Below are 14,466 nucleotides of genomic sequence, written 5' to 3'. Positions count from 1 at the left end.
TCTTTTTTTGTATCTTCCCATTTTGAATTTGCACTGGGCTGTGAACTTGATGCACCTTACTTTTTCCTGTTGGATAAAGATTATTTTAATCAACATTATTTAGATTTGGGTTATATGTTTGGTAGACCACACAGTTTTGCCATACAGTTTAACAGTCTAGCACTAGATACAATTGGGCCATAATACATAAGGAATTGAAATACAACAAATCAATAGCTTTAGCCCCTCTAGAGGGTGCTAAAGTATAGCCCACGTTTATTTCTAATGCAATGAGTTAAAGGCTTTTTTGTATAAACCATCTTAATTTTATTCTCGTTAACTTGGGGGTTCAAGAAAAAAATGCAATGAAGTAATTGTTTGTTGAAATAGCTTTCGTTATTTATACAGTAAATTCCTGACTGGAGATAGCAGCAGAAGATTGTTGCCATCACGTGGATATGTTTACGTCTGGGACATTACGTACTGGAAATAACTGACAGGCAAACTGACCAATGGAAAATCTGTATTTGGCTCGAGGCGTGTGTGATGGCGGAAGTTCGCATCCCTACACGAAAAATCTAGCGAGCGGATTATTGTTGACATTCTCCGGCGTACGGGCCTGCCTGGTAAACGGAATGAAGTTATCACATATCATCTTGATTGTGCACTGTATTACCCACACGTAGCTACAGCCTGTTATGTACACACGGGTATCTTATTCTATAGAAAAGACACACCTCCTGAAACATTGAAAGGTAAGGATCTACGTCGAGCCAGCTAGTTGGCCTAGCAACATGCTAACGCTGCTGATGGATAGCTGGTCTGCCACACCAAGACACGGCGTGCTTCTACCAGAGGCCCCGTGAAGCTACCATCATATGTCCTGTCATGCGTATGACCTCGATCTTATTCGGTTACATAGCGGTTTCCAAAGTCTTAAGCGGTTTACTAGTCTTGTTATATGTGTCAGTGAGATTCATTGGACTGTATTTCACATAGATGACCATGCTCTTCACTGGTCATTTGCTTAATTATTGCGTGTCGGCACGATACAGAATGCAAGGTGGTGTATACAGCCCTCAAACGAGCTGGTTTAATATATTGAACCCTGCCTAGTTTCGTAAGCTGGTTGTCATAATAGAAAAATCTCTCTCCAGCTGCAATGAGGATCGCTAACATTGCTTTTACTTCCCATTTCTTGCGATTTCCCCAATTAGTTTCTTAAGTGCTTTCAAATTGAATCGACACAGCCTCCCATCTTATCTTTATTGTTTATGATTATAATATTAAATGTAGTTTTTTATTATTATTATAATTATTATTAACCTTTGAATCATATTATTACTTGGTTGGTTGATTCTGTATTTATGTTAAGCTAAGGGAATTGCTACCCCCATTAACTGATGTTGGCCTATTACCCCGACGATAAGGCCTTGCCCAAATCTCTGTTCAGGGTATTGTGGTGTAGTCAGATATAATAATGATCTGACTCAGAAATGAATGTATACCTTTAAATAACCATCAACGTCATTGAGTATTAACATTCACTGTTTCTGCTTCTAACACTGTATTCTGGTATTCTAATACTGTCGCTATTTGGAGATCGTTATCGATAGTTAAGTTATGCAATTGCATATTGTTATTCTTTGGGAACTAAAGTGAGCATATCCGATACAGTGCAACTTGTTGAGTGTGCTGGATTGAAACCATTAGTTTTTCTCTATATAATTGAACACATAGATGTCCTATATGTTCATAATATGTTCTTAGGACATCTGTCCATGCTAGCAATGCTCTATCTGGACAGTGGACAGGTTTGATAATAAACCCATAGTTTATAATGGTTGGACGACTACTTCTCTTTTGTGTAATAGGGTTACTAATATTGTTTTCTAGCCTGAATACTTTTTAAGGAAATGTAAGTGAACGTAGCACTTATTTTTCCGCTCTCAATACTATCCAGGGGACCATGACACAAACATGTTCCCCAAACACAACCGTTTGTTAGGCTAATACCATTACCTGCGTAATAATCATCAGAATAATCCCCATGGAATGCCATAGTGTTGCATCCATGTTTCTAGTGGTGTAAATAAAGGATTTCCACCTGCCCATCTCTCACAGGTGTGACCCCAGGCACTCTCTGCTGACCTGTGTGAGTGTGTCGGGGAGGTAAAGCAGTTCCACAGAGTGATGCCAAGATGTTGCTGTCCCTTGGCATGCTGATGCTGTCCGCCACACAGATCTACACCATCTTCACGGTCCAGCTCTTCGCCTTCCTCAACCTTCTGCCCGTGGAGGCTGACATCGTTGCCGTAAGTCAAAAGTGTCTATCTGTCTGTCTGTATTTCCTTCAGTTTCTTATTTGTGTGTGTGTGTGTGTGTGTGTGTGTGTGTGTGTGTGTGTGTGTGTGTGTGTGTGTGTGTGTGTGTGTGTGTGTGTGTGTGGGGGGGGGGGTGTGGGGGGGGGGGGTGTGTGGGGGGGGGGGGTGTGTGTGTGTGTGTGGGGGTGGGTGTGAAATACTTTTTCGACTCCTCATATCATATCCGTTCTGAAAGTGAAAAGATAGTTTTCACTTATTTTACTTCTATCTCCTGTGTGGAGTTTTAAGCCAGTTTTTGCTTTCCTGTCCATAAAAAGCAATTTTTTATTGCCCCAGGTAAACGGCTGACTCCATAAATTGTGAAAGTAATTTATTGTTACAATAAAATAAGTAGATTGAGAAATTACATTTCGCCTGACAATGCTAACATTGAATTGTTTGAAATGGCATTTCATTAAAGAAAGCATTTTTAATTCTTACCTTCGGCTCACATATCCTTAATATTTTAGGGGGACTTTATCCGTTTTATTAGACTCAAAGATAAGACATGTAACTTATTTTGGCAAGCTATTACCCAGAGATGTTTTTTTCACATTGGTTGTTGAGTTGGTCCTATAATATATCACCCTGTACTGTACATTTGGTTGAATGATGCGAGGCGTAGGCTGCCAGACTTAAGTGTTTTCAGTATAGATTGAAAACACACGGAAAATAATTTTCTGTCCGTGAAGGACTCTGATAAACCAAGCAGAAACATGTTCAGAGCTTTAGTAGAACAGCATGCCGTGCCGAGTTTTCAGATGAATGTTTTTCTCCTGTATGAACACTCGGTTCCATTCTTCATTCTTTCATAGTATGCGCTTTGATCAAAGTCAAATCATAAATCTTTCTGAATTTCCCTTGCTCATGAAATGAGCCCAGTGCTGTTTAACATCATTCACCTTACATTTCTTAAGCTAATGTTCACCTATGTGTATTTGTGCTTTGAGTCCTTTTTTTCACAGAATTGTAAAACAATAAAGTAAATCCTTTGTAGTCCAATATCATACCCTATGTTAGCATGGATTTAAATTTAAACCTCAGGATGGACCTTGGATATATGATCCAGTCTTTCTTTCATTTGAGAAAATAATTACAGAAATAATGTCAGATTTACTTTTCTTACAGTACTCATTCGACAACAAGACAGGAAACTTTGATGACCTACCTGCACGGTTTGGTTATCGACTTCCCAGCGATGGACTTAAGGTGAGCAAAGATTCGAGTCAAAGGTCAAGGGTCACAGGTAGCCTCATCAAATGCAATAGACATTCCGTATGTTGTGGATAGCATCTTTATGAATACATGCATGCATTCAATAAAATGGTACAGTAAATAATAAATATACAGTGTTTTCGATGTGATATTTATGTTTAATTTGTATCCATTTCTAAACATGAATCTGTAAAGGTATCTTCGGTTTTTAGCGGTTGATTGGTGTCTGTCTGTAAAAAAAGAACAAGAGTAAATTAAGAAATAATGTATAATATATAGATCAATATTTTTATTTCCTGGGCAAATTTCCTAGAATTAATTTGAACTAATCCTAAGCATGGCAGCCGGGTTTTAACTTTCTATCAGCATGGATTAAGCTCTTCTACGCTGAGTGTTATCAACATTAAAAGCTTTGTTCTAAAGTCGAAGTGCGGTCGCGGTATGGACATCACACTGAGGTCCTTGCTGAACCACACAGCTGATCAACAGTGCTGTGGGTGATTCATGTCTGCTCCTCTAAGCTAGCCATTGTGGAGCTCAATCCTGTCAAGAACCGGTCGTTGTTGTTTTTCTATCAGGGCTTCTGGCACATGAACGCTTGCCGTAAGCAAAAATACTACACACAAACGTTTGTGTGTGAGTGTGTTTCTGGTTTGATGTGGGGATGTCGGTTACCTAAAACAAGAAGGTGCTGTCATCGTTGGATGGTACTTCGTCTGAAAGCCAGTACGAAAGCCAATTTTAATTCTTCTATTTTTTATTTTTGTTAGATTCCATATTTCTCTTAGGCATTGATAGTCTTTGATAGTCTTCCAGGTAAAAAGTTGAAGTAAAAAGTCAAGGCATCACGTGTATTTTATCATTTGTGGTCCCTACCTTGGAGATCTTCCAACCGCCGATATCACTCAGAACCCTTTGATACTCCTTGTGTGATATGCTTGTGTTGTCGATTCTCACGTTACACCTTGAGGTTAGACCACTTAGCGGTAGATGGCATAAAACCAGATGACACATTACATGTGTCATCACATATACAATGTGTCACAGAGCAAGCACCTCAACCTCAATCAAAGCAGCATACGACAGATAGGTATGTTGGAAGAACCACAGTCTTGTTCAGGCTCAGTATCAAGAAGGCCAATCCCATTAAATGTCTGAAACTCTACCACATTGGTGTGAAATTGCATCTGCAAAAAAATCAAAGGTAAAAAAGGGTACTTAAGTGTTGCATGTTATCTTTTAAAGCTAACTAACCCTTATGTGATCCACGGCCAATAGAGGGCACACATATAATTGCCATACAAATAACAACAAATGATTTCCAATTGCATGTTACTGAGGGTCAGTTTCAACCCATGCCAGTGAAGCTATGTGTCTGAGCTGGTCCCTTAAAGTAACTTTAGCAAACCAGCCTTTGGTTTTCTACAGCAGACCCTTAGTGATCTAAACTCTACTTCTCCAATACTTTGTAATCAGCCCTTTTTTTTAAAAATATTTTTACTTTTTCCGCTTAAATCACTGATCCATTTAATTTTAGATATGGCTCCACCAGCAATGGCCTTGACAAGTCTCTTCCACACTCGGGGACAGTTATATACGAAGGTACATTATGAGGTGTGTGTTTAACATTTCCTGTGTTAATCAACTGTGTTGTTCTACTTCTGTTAACCTCATGCAGCCTTCAATGTGTCGTGCCAGACTGCAGGGTTCTTTATAGCTTTAAATAGCAGCCGCTATTTTAAGCTACAAGTTATGGTCAGCTCGGAAGACAGGGGTTTTCCTACAATCCCTTATCTTGCCTTCAGCTTTATTTTATATTTAATATTTCTATTTTTATACTTCTGTTATTTTCTACCTACAAAAATTCCACAAATGCCTAAAAAGCACCGTGGGGCAAAACATAAGCGGGATATAATCAGTTTGAGGTTTTGATTTGCCTGCATAACTGTGTAAACTTTCAAACCAATGCTTAAAATAATTAAGCTCTATTTGAAGAGGCAAACTATAATGGTGTTGAACAAAATGAACGAAAATGAAATATACATTTAAATTGCTGTTGACACTGACATTGAATCATTTAAATACATTTTTTTTTAATTTAAAGATTCACATGAAGCTGTACAAATATTGTAACCTTAGGTATAAAGGACAATGAGATTATTGACTGGTGTGAGACAAAGATGGAAGCTTTTGCTCAATTTTCATCATTCACACTATGCACACGAAACACACCATAATACTCAGAGCCTATGTTTTATGAAAAAGGCTCCGAAAGGAATCTAACTGAAGCCAATGTTGAAAAAGCGCCTTCCAGTTATGCACTTTGTCTTCAAGGCCTGCTGCAGTGTGATGCTGATCTGGAATACATGGTAGAGCTAGACATGGCCCCCGATCTCAAGTAATTATATCCAAGCTCCGGGAGAGATGGAGATCAACAGTGTTTGATGTGTTGGAGAGAACCAAAACTAGAGCTAGAGAGATCTTGTGACTTTCATGAGGAGACAGGCAAAGGTCATGCAGTGTCAAAAGATCCAGGGCCACCTTGCACGAGAATTAAACCGACAAACTTTTAATACAGCAAAATAAAGTGCAATAGCAGAAGCTTTCGTTGAAAGCAGCATGACCTGAAAACAAGATTGAGTTTATGAGGACTAGTGGCTTCTGCTTTGGCTGTTTAATGACAGATCAACGAGCAGGGACTGGGAAAGTCAAATGACACAAACTTGAGTAATGTAATCAAAGGCACTCTTCAAGCCCACACACACACACACACACACACACACACACACACACACACACACACACACACACACACACACACACACACACACACACACACACACACACACACACACACACACACACACACACACACACACACACACAATTCTAAATAAACTATTTTAAACACCTCTAGCTTAATGTGAGACTACTGTAGGTCATTTTTTCATATGGGTTAATCAATTTTGTTGCTAATTTTGCTCATACATGTGTAATAAATGACTAAAGAATGAGAACCTGTAATTAAATAAGTTGTCAAACCTTGAAAATATTAAATCAAATACTACTGACAAGTAATGCCCTTAAATCTTTATATCTAATGTATATAATATAATAATAATATAATAATATAATTTTCTTCAAACCCTCCAGAACCTAGACTGAACTCTTCAATCTTACTACTAAACACCTTGAGTGGCAGATAACTTGGTACAAAACAAGTTGTTATTCGTCCTTTGGGACGGCTCTGCATCCCCTGTATGTATGGTCTGTTTATCTCTGAGGTGGTATTTCTCCCAAGGGGCCCCACTGAGTCTCTCCCATGCTCACTGACGTAGTTGGCAGATTTTTAAAGCTGCCACAAAACCCCTGGCCTCGTAAAAATCGCCCCAGGTTCCCATTCTGTGTCTTTCTGCAGATCGGTGCCTCGAGCCAGTGGAAGGCCTTTTTCCAAAAAACCTTTGAATGATAAGAACAATCTTTACTCGAGGGAGGCAGTTTCGGTTGAAGTCGTGCAAGGTGCACCGCACTCTGCCGAATTACAAAAACAATGGCGGTGCCAAATAAAAGTGTAGCGATCTGCGTAGCAGTCAAAGCCTTTTTATCCGAAACCGGCTGAATAACGATATTAAAGAAATCAAAGCGGCAGGATTTTCAGAGAATAATTTGTGAACGGCTGGAGTTTTCTGAAATACGTAATATAATTGGAAATTGCCCATATTTGGAAATCAATTGCTGCCCAGCCAAAGCCAGACTGATATTCATCGCGAAACTCAATCTTAAATCTTCCGGATAGTCTCACGACGTTGTTCACTTCCTCTTCCATAGCCTTATTAAGAATACGATTTTGAATATGTTTCTGCATTAATGCGTACAGTTTTTTAAGGTCAAGACAAGGATGAATTGGATTTTCGGCTGCATGATTTAGGACTGCAGCTCTCATGTGAATTGTGGATGAGATTTGTTGATGGTTTCTAGTGGTTGATGGTGGATTACAGGTGCTACACACACACACACACACACACACACACACACACACACACACACACACACACACACACACACACACACACACACACACACACACACACACACACACACACACACACACACACACACACACTGCCCCCATAAAACGGGTAAATCTCAGTGCACGGTCGAACAAACAGAGTGAAATGGAGAGGACCCTTTGTTTGAGAGGTGCTGTGGCGTCACTGAAACCCAGTTAAACTGACACCCAGGTTTCATTAGCCTCGCTACCCTTTCCATGCCCAGTTTCACTTCTGTTCCACTAAGTATAGGGCAGCCTCGCAACCAAACATCATGTGGGAAGGCGTGCCTTGGGTTTCCTGTGGAAAGATTCTGCAGTGAATCTGTCGTTGTGCAGAATGTTCTGGAATGTATCTAGACTGTGATTTTCAGCTGTGCAGTGCTTTTTAGAGAACCTCGTTTTTACACTGTTCTCTTTTTAAATAAAAGGCTCGTAAAGCTTGGCTCTCTCCCAAGGTTAAGGCTTTGTTCATGAGCCCCACCCCTCACTGATTTAAAAAGTCAATCCACATGCAAAGGTACAAAAGGTAAGTGACTGACCAGCCAAACCTTTCTGAACTGACCCTCTCAGGGAGACGGTAATCCCCTGTTCCACGGTTTTAATACAAAGTGCTTCAAGATAAGAAACATCTAATATGTTTTATTCATCTGGAGGGCCTGAGCATGTGTGCGTGTGATAGAATTGTGTATTTGAGTAACCAGAACGGTGAGGGGAAGTGATTGTTTTCCCTGAGTCACATCCTGACACATGGCCTTATCACGTCCCTGTCCCATGGGCAGTGAGGTAAGAGGGCTTGAGGGGGGGGCACACCTGGGGCCACAAACATGTCCAATTAACCAGTGGTGGTCATGTGCTTACATCCGCCGTAAAAACAATCAGCCTAGGGCCAATACCATCCCTTCTCACTTCCAATTGGATCGGCAGCATCACACCGGCAACCTTGATGAGATGCCCCTTAAGTTGTGGAAAAGTAGTTTCAGATCCAATCTTGCGTAAATTGCTTTTAAAATATAGTTGCGTTCACATTTCAGGCGTTAAGCCCATGCCCACCCCCAGCGGCGTTGACCTTTGAGGCCTCTGGCTCAGCAGCACAAACCGCTGTGTGTAATCCTGTCAAATTAAACCTCAGAGACCTCATCAACTGGGTTCCATCTCTGGGCTGGTCTGTCTGCCTGTCTCTGACTGTCTGCATTGGTCACTATTGGTAAAATGGCTATTTCTTTATTGCTTTGTGTCTTGTGGGCAGTAACAATAAACACTTTTAGCGTACGTCACCGACCAAGCCATTCCACTTCTTGTTTCCAGTGGTTTAAATGGGGTTAGTTAAAAGGAAACCGTAGCATTAATCTGTGTTTGGTGAATCTGCTTCCAGAAGGCTCTGAGAGAGTGTTCACAATGTGGCTGTGTTGCCCGACTCAAGCCTACGCTGAAGCCAAACACAAGTTTAACATGACGGGATTAGGCCCGCCCACTCAATGCCGCTGAACAGTGTTATCATTTACGGACAGAACACTTGACTGAAAGACTGCCTCCTCAATGCATTCAATATCCCAACAAACAAACATAATTCAAATTCACATTATACTGTGGAACGGAGCGAGAGCTTTGAGTATGCTAGTTTTGCAAACGCAAAGTACAAAGTCCTCCTTTTGAAGTCCATCAGGCCCTGAAACAGGCTGGAGGATTATCGGTTGTTTGTTCAGTTTGTTAGTTTTGTCTGTTGGCCCTGCATTTTCATGACATCAACAGTGGCAATCTTCCACCAACAGAGGGCGCTGTCTAATCGTGTTTTGTAAGAGCCCTCTGGAATGTGAGGCAGTGGCACAGTGACGTCATTGACCAACTGAGCAGGGATGTTCCAAAAAAAGGCATGCTGGAGGCGGGGGGGATTCCACCCGTCCGTCTGCGTCCCCCGCCGCAGTATTCACCAAGGAACCGCCCCCACGTTGGTGTAGCAAAATGTCAGCCGAAATGTATCGCTGACCCGGGAGCGAGTGATGCATCCTGTCACTTAGAAGCACTGAGCTCTCAGCTTGCAGACCTGAGCTTCTGTCTGTCCTGCACCGCCCCTCCTCCCACGCTAAGATGAACTGGTACGCTCCCAGTCACATGCTGCTTTATAAGCGCTTTTTGATGTGTCATTGTGGATTGCGGTCTCTGGGCAGGACACAGACGCATGAGCACTAACACAGAGATTCCCTGCCACTAGAAGTGTGTGTGTGTGTGTGTGTGTGTGTGTGTGTGTGTGTGTGTGTGTGTGTGTGTGTGTGTGTGTGTGTGTGTGTGTGTGTGTGTGTGTGTGTGTGTGTGTGTGGCTGCAGCATATGGGACTGAGTGAGGCATGAATTGCTGAGTCGTCATGCAGTGTGGGCGGGGTCTTTTGTGTCTCTGATTTCCCTAGCAGAGAGAGAGAGAGACGTAAATGCAGGTAGGCTCCAGGAGACAAAAGGGGAGAGCGAAAGAAGTATGGTGGAGAAAAAGCTAACAATGAAGAGCGGGGAGGAGAGTGGAGGGGTTGAAGTTGTGAGAGAGTGAAGGAAAATGAACACGTTTTGTTTGCACCCCAGGGAGATGGCGAGAAAGGGATGGGGGTAGGAGTGAGAGGGAGAGAGATGTGGTGAAAGAGAGGGAGAGGGATGGGTGGGTAATGATAGCGAGATGATAAATTCATCACATCCCCAGCTAAGTGCAGTGATCTGCTGCACTGATGTTGATGACAAGAATCTACTGCATTGAAAACACTCCCTGCAGACCACACACACACACACACACACACACACACACACACACACACACACACACACACACACACACACACACACACACACACACACACACACACACACACACACACACACACACACACACACACACACACACACACACGTTTGGTTTGATACTGAGATTTTATTATATTCCATGGGGTTATTAGGTCGCTCATTACTTATGAATTGATGCGTGTCTGTCTTCCGATGTCCAAATCGAATCTGTATTATACCTTGGCTGATACTGCAAAAGTGAAATCTCATGAATTACTTTTTGTAAATGTGTCTGTGTATGTCTATGAGTGTATAGTATGTCTGCTGTTTAGTGACCGTAGATGGGGCTCATATGATATACTTGATGTCAAATATTGGAAGTAGTGTTTGAGGATGATCATCAGCGACGGTACAGGAAAAAAAAATGATTCTTTGTAAATAGATGAAAAGATTGCATCACAGACAAACTTGTTGCTAGGCGGATAACTATTCTTGAGTTACGCTCCACTACGTTCACTATCAGATGACAGCGGTTGTACAGTAGACTAGATAGATAAGTTGTGCAAAGGAAATCCACTTGTAGCATCGCTCATTATTATGATGAACACGGTGCATCGCCCGTGCAGCATTAGCAACTGATAATTAAAGGGACGACTGGTGCCTTGTTTAATAAATCATTTTGATGCTGAGCTACACATAACAAGGCAAGCTGTGATGGGATGGCCTTGACTTAAAGAGTTAGTTTCACTTTAAGCAGAAGCATTTACCTGAAAACCTATAATTGACCCAACGGTTCCCTGTCACCTGTCCCAGGGTTTCCTGATTGGTGCGCGGCCGGAGAATGCGTGCATGCCCATCGAGCCCCCGCCCAGAGCGGACAACGCCTCGGGTGCCTTCATCGTCCTCATCAAGCGCTTCGACTGCAACTTTGACATCAAGGTAGGTTGCAGTGCGCCCACATCCAGTGTCGCACCCCTTCGGTGTTGACCCTTGTTTTCACAAGGGGCTGTTGACTTTCACTCCAAGCTGCCCATCACCCTGTGGTTGACTCTCTGTGTGGGATGTGTTCGATGCTGTTGAGTGTATTTGATATGAGGAAAGATGCGAGTATGGGGGAGGGTAAGAAAGGCAAAGGGATTTAAAGAGAGGGAGAGAGAGAGAGAGAGGGAGAGAGGGAGAGAGAGAGGGAGAGAGACAGAGAGAGAGAGAGAGAGAGAGAGAGAGAGGGAGAGAGTTTTTTATGCTCTCTAGAGTAAACAGGAGGGCAGGTATACAGAATGTCTGGGACTCGTGCACGTCACAATGGAAAGAATGAGGGAGAGAGAGAGAGAGAGAGGCAGGATTACAGAGGGGGACTGCAAGTGAGCAGTGTTTGGGTATTTTAGCGATTAAATATAAATATGTACATAAAACCTGTATAAACATACATGTCAACACCCACGTCTAGCACACACCACCCCCGCCGACGTGAAGCCAACAGCTTCATCCTCTGGAACCGTTTTCTCTGGAGAACAATGTTTCCAACAAACACAAGCAATGCTTTGCCGTCCTTATGAGCCCTATTGTGAATCCTTTTTTTTTGTCCTCCATTCGGAGCGACGCACAGAGCCGGCTCATATATCAATGACATACCACACCAATTCCGCTGATTTGATTACCACATAATTGTTATTCTTGGCTGTGTCAATATCACTCAGCTTTAACTCCCCCCCCCCCCGCCCCACCCCCCAGCTGTCCTGCACATGTCCTGACCCCGCCCTGACCCCTAGGGGTAAACACCAGGCGTTCTAACAAAAACACTGACGCCATGTTTATTCAACAGAGCAGGTAGGCTTAATACACGGCTGGCGTTCAGAGCTCGGCTGACCTGGAATCAGTCAGCCCTGGTCCAATGGTAATGGGTGGATGTGTGCCGGTCCTCTGGTCGTGCTGCTGCTGCCGCTGCCGCCAGGGCGGAGAGAGACTGCCGTGCAGTCGGGGAGGCGGAGTTATGTAACCAGAGCTCAGGAGGGGGGCGGAGCTCTACTGTACCAGGCCTTGCGAGAAATCTGAGCCTTGCTCAGTGTGCGCGCGCGCGTGCGTGTGTGTGTTGGTATGTGTGTGTGGTGTGTCTGTGTGTGTGTCTGCGTGCTCATGCATGCGTGTTATTGGAATTGGAAGTGTCCACTGTCCATATTTCTCGCCCGCTCTCGTTCTTGCTTGACCTCCTGTCCTTCCATTCCCCTCTCCTCCTTTCACTTCAAACATACACTCTAACTGTCTTTAATGGAACTACGTTCTACCCTCTTCTCTCTCTCTCTACCTCTCTCTCTCTCTCTCTCTCTCTCTCTCTCTCTCTCTCTCTCTCTCTCTCTCTCTCTCTCTGCCTCCCCCCTCCCCACGAGCTCTGTTCCCTCCAGAAGTTGCCGGGGAACAAAGGAATAATAGATGCCATCTTGACCGAAGGGGCTTTCTCAGTAACCCCTCCTCTCTCCCTCTCTCTCTCCCCCCTCTCTCTCTCTCCCACTAAAGAGAAGAAAAAGAGAAATACCAATAACTGCCCGAGCCGGTAGCCTCATGATGCTAACATGCTAACAGTGATAATGGCCTATTTAAATGGATTGTCGTCAGGCAATAAACGGGCCACTCTCCTACTTAACCCCCCCTGAAAGGAGATGTGTCTCAACTGCAGTGTATGAGTGTATGTATGCGCTGCAGCACTTCACGTGTGTGTGTGTGTGTGTGTGTGTGTGTGTGTATGCTTGTCTGTGTTGGTGCGCACGTGCATATTTAACAGATTCCTGCACAGCTACTTCAGAGAGAGAGAGGGGGGGGGGGGGGGGCACTGTGGAGGGGAGAAAATAGGGGTAGCATTTCCTGTGCACTGGGGCTCTTTGAGGTGTGTGTGTGTGTGCGTGTGTGTGTGTGTGTGTGTGTGTGTGTGTGTGTGTGTGTGTGTGTGTGCGTGGTCAACAAGCAATCCCTTTTGGTTCTTTGATGACCCCTAGGGAACCATATCCATTCAATCTCTCTGAGGGCACCGTTTACCCCAAGAAAGGGGGGGGGGGGGGGGGGGAAGAGAGAGAGAGAGAGAGAGAGAGAGAGAGAGAGAGAGAGAGAGAGAGAGAGAGAGAGAGAGAGAGAGAGAGAGAGAGAGAGAGAGAGAGAGAGAGAGAGAGAGAGAGAGAGAGAGAGAGAGAGAGAGAGAGAGAGAGAGAGAGAGAGAGAGAGGGGGGGGGTCGGTCGGTCGGTCGGTCGGTCGGTCGGTCGGTCGGTCCAGTGGTGCATTTTCCTGCTCTGCTCCTTCACCCCCCTCCTCCGCCCTCCAGCTCACAGCTTAAGTGCAGGATGCACGTCCTGGATATGCGACGGGAAAGAGAAAAAATAAATAACACAAAACGTGTGACAAATCTCAGGGTGTGCACATCTCTACCTCTGTGAGGTGTGAGGAGAGAACAACGGTGCCATCACCGTCTTCTCACCGCTTCTTGTTCTCTTGCTCTAACCCCATTCTGTCTCATTCTCGCTCCCTCCTACGCCATTAACCGCCACTTGGCTCTTCCTTCTCACTCTTCTATTCGCTCTTTTCTTTCGGCTGCATGTTTATTATTCATTCATTCATCGGGATTGTCGCCGTCGGCTGTAATGCCATGTTATAGATATGTCGGCCGGTCTTTGGAACCAGTTGCTTTTAGTTTTGTGTATGGGTGACGTGAGGCCGTTTCCATGGAGGTGCGCTGTGTCCTGTGTGTTCAGGGAAGCGTGTGTGTTTGCGTGAGTCCACCTCGCCAAAAGCCCCATCTCCGGTGAACCTGAGTCACCAGTCAAGGGGTTTGACTTCTGGATGGTTCTGCCTGTGCGTCTCATGACCGACCCAGGCTCCGCCTGACTGGCGATAGCCTCACTGAGGGTGGGTGTGGGTGTGCGAGCATGCGCCTCTGGGTGCCTTTCGCAATGGTGTTGTTTCTGTTGACATTTGTTTAAGCAACACACTGCTCTGATTTGTACCGGTGATGTGAAGGGCACGCACGCACGCACGCACGCACACGCACGCACACACTGTGATATGTGTGTGTCTGTGTGTGTGCGTGCTCATGCATGTATGTTATTGGCACACACA

General features: G+C 44.0%; 1 protein-coding gene across 1 annotated transcript in view; it reads left to right on the top strand.

Annotated features, from left to right (window-relative positions):
- Window positions 1-521: 521 nt before the first annotated feature.
- Window positions 522-14,466, top strand: part of rnf13 (ring finger protein 13) — a 36,484-nt gene continuing 22,539 nt past the window's right edge. The window contains exons 1-4 of the mRNA XM_056603821.1: window positions 522-734; window positions 2,104-2,294; window positions 3,471-3,551; window positions 11,181-11,306. Of these exons, the coding sequence (XP_056459796.1) occupies window positions 2,181-2,294; window positions 3,471-3,551; window positions 11,181-11,306 (321 nt within the window). The 5' untranslated portion in view covers window positions 522-734; window positions 2,104-2,180. The remainder of the gene's footprint in view (window positions 735-2,103; window positions 2,295-3,470; window positions 3,552-11,180; window positions 11,307-14,466) is intronic.

The sequence above is a fragment of the Gadus chalcogrammus genome, chromosome 12, assembly GCF_026213295.1.
Source record: "Gadus chalcogrammus isolate NIFS_2021 chromosome 12, NIFS_Gcha_1.0, whole genome shotgun sequence".
NCBI classification, from domain to species: domain Eukaryota; kingdom Metazoa; phylum Chordata; class Actinopteri; order Gadiformes; family Gadidae; genus Gadus; species Gadus chalcogrammus.
Note: the sequence above shows the minus strand (reverse complement) of the source record. Positions and strands in the feature narration are given on the sequence as shown.